A 6,200-nucleotide genomic window follows, 5' to 3' on the forward strand; every position below is an offset into this window, starting at 1 on the left:
AAAACCAATAGCAGGTCCCAAGATGAAAACAGGTTTCCGTCCAAATGTACTCTTGCCACCCTGGTATTAAAAGTTCCAGTCAAAAAAGGCAGAATGTTTTCACTCTTCATTGAAATCAAACAGCTTTATAAGCGTTCATGTTCCTTAGATCAAAGACCTTTTTATAGTATATGCTGTAATGAGTTTATCCTGATTGTCCGCTGCTATGGTAACGAACGAAATTATGAATGTGTAATTGGAAATAAGGGAACTCTGGTGGTGCAGTGGTTAAGTACTTGGCTGCTAACTGAAAGGCCTACAGTTCACTGTAGGCTCTGCAGAAGAAGAGACCTGACAATCTTTTCCAGTAAAGACTTAGAAACCCTATGAGACAGTTCTACTTTGTCCTATAGGGTTGCTATGAGTCACAATCAACAGCAACAGGTTTCATGTTTACATGTTGTCTATTATATCTTGGCCTGTTGTTGCTTACTAGGTGCCATGGAATAGATGTTGACTCATATGACCGTGTGAAACAGAGTAGAATGACCCCATAGGGTTTCATAGGCAGTAATCTTTATGGGTGCAGATCATCCGGTCTTTTCTTCCACCTTGTTTTTTGTTGTTAAGTGCCCTCAAGTAGGTTCCAACTCATAGCGACCCTGTATAGGGTTTCCAAGGAGTGGCTAGTGGATTTCAACCATTGACCTTGTGGTTAGCAGTCCAGGGCTGACCCTATAGCACCACACCAGAACTCCCACCTGACATTTTTCGTTTGTTTACTGATTCTCGTGGCAATCAATGTGTTTGGAATGGTATAGGGTACATTAGTAAAACACACACCTAATTTTTCCTTTCCTGTTTTTTGGTAAATATGTTTGTAACAAAACACTTGCTAGTTCATTATCCCTTACCTGTGCAAATTAGTGACATTAATTGTATTCTTCATGCTGTGCATCCACCACTATTTTCTGTTTCCAACTTTTCTATCACCCTTAACAAAAGTTCAATTTGATTAAAATTTAGAGCAAGGAAGCATTATCCATTAACAGACCAAGGAAATATCTCCAGCCATAATTTAGCAATGATTCCTGAGACGGTCAGAAAATCTAATAGGAATAAGCAGGGACCTGCATAACCACAGAATTAGTGGTAATTCTCTTTTTTTTGCCAGGGAAAAATATCAATAGCAGGAATGGTGGTGACAAGACTAGATGAAATTGAAGGGAATGACTACACATTTGAAATCACAGGTAAGTAATTTTCTCTTTTTCATGTAGCTTCTTCAAATCCTTTTTGGAACGAAGTGGGAATTATATAAATAAGTGGTGTCATTTTCTATCATATAGTCCATGTGCACGTTTTACGTGGGCACGGCAAAGTATTTTCCATTTCCTGGGGTAATTAGTATACAGATAAGTCTTCTGGTCATTCAAAAGCCTCAGCTTGGTCATTAGTTCCAATCTTCTCTTGCATAAGAGCTACTTATTTGAGCTAAGAAATAACAAAATGGACTGATGTAAATGTAATTTTCTCTCTCCTGGCCTCTATTCCCTGGGGGTAAAGGAGCCAAAGATGTGGACTTTTATCAGCAGTTTCATCATCAGCCTAGGAATTAGCAAGATTTAGTGTTTTTCAAGAGTGCTGGGAAGCCACTTTCTTCATAAATTGAGCAGAACGCCAACTGTTTTTGATGCTCCCTAGCATTTGGGCATATTATCCCTTTTGTCAGGCCTGTGTGATTTACGTGTAATATGTCACAGTGGCTGGGACTGGCATAACAGTCCCAGGTCTTCCTCCCTTCTTTCCCAGTAGAAATCCTAAGAGACAGTATTTGCCCAGTGATTGGAACCCATCTTAGTTTCTTAGTTTGATCTTACTCTAACTTTGACATTGTAGGAACCAGTATAATATTCTCATTTCAGACTGAACTAGGTGGACTATATTATACTACTTCTAAAATTCTAAAATTCTGTGAGCAGTGGAAATCAAGGAGAGTTTAAAAAATGAAATAGTAATGATTTTTTTTATTATTCATAGCTTATGTGTTCCTGATATATATATATATATTTTAAATAGGATTGTCCCATAGGTCCACCACCTGCTTGCCAGTGTGTCATACTGTAATGACTATGTATTGCATTGATGCTGAAAGCTATATGTATTTGAACTACCAGCAGGGTCACCCAGGGTGGACAGGTTTCAGCTAAGACAGACTAGGAAGGACTTGATGACCAACTTCTGAAAATTAGCCAGTGAAAACCTTATTGATAACACATATCAACAATAGCAAGGATGGAGTAGGACTAGGCATTGTTTTGTTCAGTTATATATAAGGTTTCCATGAGTTGTAGCCAACTCAATGGCAACCAACAATAATACCCCATAGAGACAGAAACCACTGAAAACAGATGCCCACATTTTATTTGCATGAAGTATGTTTCTGAGGCAAGCTCAAAGCCTCTTTACCTTTTGTTTTCCAATGCTCATAACTGGGTGATGTAGGTAACCTAACAGAGAGACTTGTGGTCCATTGCAACAATAGTCAGGAATTCCAGGAATGGTTGGAGCAGCTTTGCAGACTGACCCGAGGACCTGCCTCATGCAGTTCATTATCCAAAACCTCATCTTCATGCAGTGCTCATTCCGTAAGTAGTCCATTTTCCTGCCCGGGGATTGTTGAGTATTTCGTCACATCCTGACTGATGAATACTTACAGGAAGTAGTAAGCATGCCCTTAGTCCCTGGAACACTTATAAATTTACAGATTTTGAAGACAGTTGTGCCTCACTAATTCAGATTTCTTGTTATGAAGGCCTATCAAAATTAGTGAAAAGTTTTATTTTGAGGCATGTAGTTTTATCCAATAGTATTAAGGTACTTCAACTAACAGCTAATAAGTGTTTCTAACCAGCTAAGATGTTTTAAGGAGCCAATAAGACTAATGTTAATTAGTTACAGTTATTGTTATATTAATAAGGTGCCAAGGACTCCTGATGTGGTGCTGTAGGATCAGCACTGGACTGTGAACCACAAGGTTGGCAGTTCAAACCCACCAGCTGCTCCTTGGAAATTCTATACATGGTCGCTATGAGTCGGAACCGACTTGATGGCACTTAACGACAACCGCGAGGTCTAAACAGTTTACTGTCATGAATACTTCAATCTCTCCATGTAATCTCATTTATGCTAACACATTTGTTCAGTAACCCTCTTCAAAGGTAATCTTTCATCGTTTCCTTCTTCTGAGTTACCATAAATTCTGAGCTCATGGAATTTGAATTGATGAGAGTTGACTGTACTTGCTGAGTGAGATGGAAGATTGCAGTGCTGTGTGTTAACACTCAGAACCTATGATGCCAAAATTCCAGTTCTGACCATTGTGTGCTGTGATTGGAAGAACATGGGTCTTGATGTCAGACTTGGGCTGTAATCTTGGCTTTGCCAGTTACTAGCTAGTTGCTTCATTTTGCTGAGTCTAAGGTTGTTCTGATGAAATAACCAATTGAAGCACTTAATACAGTGCTAAATGCATAACTGAACCCATTAAATATTAACTGTTATGCAACTTTCATGCCTTACAGAGGGAAAAATATCTGACTGTTATGAAATTTCTGAAGAGAGAGAGCGGGTCAGAGGATATCAAGTCAATTTTGTGTTGTTCTTTGGAAATCGCATCCTCTATGATTGCAAAGTGCCAGTTCTCAAACCGGAGACTTTCCTCATTTTTCCCTTTCTATGACTGGCTTTATTGATCATTGCAGATCCAATGAAACTATTGTAAATTCTCTCACTATGTAGCACCAGGTTGGGTTCAGACGGCAGATTGTCAATATCTCATCAGACATTTTCCCAGTCTTTTAGCTCTACTGGACAGCCCCGAGGACCCTTGGAGCCTCCTCAAATTATAAAACCGTGGAGTTTAAGTTGTCTACGACCTGCACCTCCACTTAGACCATCAGCAGCACTAGGTTATAAAGAGGTAACTTTGCTATATGTGATATAAAATGCTTCTGACAAGCTGATTTCATAGCTTATTACAAGTAGTTTTGTGGGAACGTGCTAGAATGTATGCTAGGTAAAACATGCCAGTCAGTTTCGTTTGCTAGACTCTGGTTTTCATTCCTTATTTTTTCATTTCCCCCATTGTTCATCCACAAATATTTCTTGAACAGCAACAGGGTGTGTGTGTACCACCTGAGCTTGCTGGTGTCCTCCAGAAGTGCCTCTGGTTTTTCTATATCATGATTTGGAAAATTATATAAGTTAGTAATGATGTACATACATCTACAACCAGAGCTACTTCATTTGAGTTGAATTTCCAAGCAAGCTGATCAAAGTTTGTATTTTGGATCATTGTGATCTATTAAACCAAATCAGGCAAGCATTATGGGACCAAGTCATGAGTTAGAACTCTGAAAGTGATATTTGTTATAGTTGGAGAGGGCAAATCATTTAATGAAAGGGATGTCTTTTTTAAAAAGGCGATTCAGAGACAATTAAAGAGAAGAACATTTGATATTTGGATAGTGTAAGGATTTAAGGGGTTTTGTTTGTTTGTTTTTGCTTATTCCTCTTTAAGTTGCAATCAGCATTTTAATTTTTGTTTTGCACTATGAGTTAGGCATTGGGCTGCTAACTGCTAGGACAGCAGTTCGTGGGAGAAAGATGAGACTGCCTGCTGCTTCGTAAAGACTTACAGTCTCAGAAACTATATAGAGTCACTATGAGTTGGAATCAACTCCACAGCAGTGATTTCTTTTTTGTTTTGTTTTGTTTTTGATTGTGTCTATTTGTTTCAGATCTTAGAAAGGCTTTTTTTTTTTTTTTTAACTATTAACTGTTCTTTAAATAAGGTTTTATTTAAAGTGAAGATTACATCGATGACAGTTATGAGATGCAATTTAGAATTATGATGCCAAGGCAGCATATATTTTTATATCAGACACATGTTTTGATGAGTGACAGAGGCTTAGCTCAATTTAGAGTTTGTTTTGATTTAAAGCACCATGCTGCTGTTTCCATTAATCATTGCCTGCAGCTCTTGGTGAGGTAAAAATTAGGAAAGACTCACATATGGACACTGGAGGATTTGTTGATCCTTTGAAATCTACTTGATAGGAGCTATACCATTGGAGCAGAATCTTTATTCAGAATTTAGCTAGAAAGCAATCTAATAAAATTGCTCTGGAAATTGACCTGTAATTCCTGCAATCAGCCAATTTTCTTCTAGTTCCCAAGCTGAGAGTGACATCTCACAGTTCTCTAGTTTCCTTTTTTAAAGATGGCTATTTTGTATCTAAATTCAAATTAAGGTGAGCATAAAGGGTAAAGTTGACTTAACCCTTCCCATAACTAATCTATTAAAACTAAGGCATGCTCACTTCGTCTCTGCTATGGGAAGAGAGTGATTAATATGTTCTTACTATGTGGTGTATATTTCAGTTATTTCAGCATTTGTTGTTCTGCACAAAACTGTATTCCTTGGGCTTTTGCATGGTGATATTGCACCTGAAACTAATGTAGGGAACATGACGATATTCTTTCTGTGTAATTTATGATAATACTAACATTTCAAATATTGTTTTAGAATGATTGCTAAATGGATGGGGTCATTATAATCATCAACCTCTCACGCTCATCTTCTCTTTCTTTACATATTCACTTTAGAGGATGTCTTATATCTTAAAGGTAAGGGTAGAACAATATATTTGGCTTACGGTGACGTCATAATGCTTCTGCTGTAATCTTTGATGCTTATTTTGCCCCTTGTTACAATTGGTGGCTAAGATATGAAGATGCAATTCTGACATGTGAGTATTTCAAAAAACAGGCTTTTGTGAAATACGTATGAAAATGGCATCTTTAATGTTTTTCCTGTGTGCTTTAAAAATTGTTCCTGTTTTTGATGTTTTATATGTGAGTTTTTTATGACTGTCTATCTTCAAGTCTAAGTGGATCACTGTGGCTAAGTGGAAGAAATTAAATTATTTGTTTCATACATTTTTAAAGTGCCCATTATTATTGTATCATGTATATATACATGTATCATGTATATTGCATGGGATATTGGGGTAAGAAGATAAAGTCTAAGTTTCTCTTGTTTACTTGGCTATTGATAATAAGCACTTTTAAACACCTGCTGGTTATGTCTATGGCAAAAGCAAATGAAAAAGTATGCATATTTCTTTAATCTATGATTTTAAAATATTACTTTATAT

General features: G+C 37.2%; 1 protein-coding gene across 1 annotated transcript in view; it reads left to right on the top strand.

Annotated features, from left to right (window-relative positions):
• The window catches only part of ARHGEF6 (Rac/Cdc42 guanine nucleotide exchange factor (GEF) 6), a 160,960-nt gene that overhangs the window by 145,404 nt on the left and 9,356 nt on the right, over positions 1 to 6,200 (top strand). The window contains exons 14-17 of the mRNA XM_006874704.1: positions 1,154 to 1,232; positions 2,485 to 2,627; positions 3,836 to 3,961; positions 5,650 to 5,670. Coding sequence (XP_006874766.1) covers positions 1,154 to 1,232; positions 2,485 to 2,627; positions 3,836 to 3,961; positions 5,650 to 5,670 — 369 coding nt within the window. The remainder of the gene's footprint in view (positions 1 to 1,153; positions 1,233 to 2,484; positions 2,628 to 3,835; positions 3,962 to 5,649; positions 5,671 to 6,200) is intronic.

The sequence above is a fragment of the Chrysochloris asiatica genome, unplaced genomic scaffold, assembly GCF_000296735.1.
Source record: "Chrysochloris asiatica unplaced genomic scaffold, ChrAsi1.0 scaffold00295, whole genome shotgun sequence".
NCBI lineage: Eukaryota > Metazoa > Chordata > Mammalia > Afrosoricida > Chrysochloridae > Chrysochloris > Chrysochloris asiatica.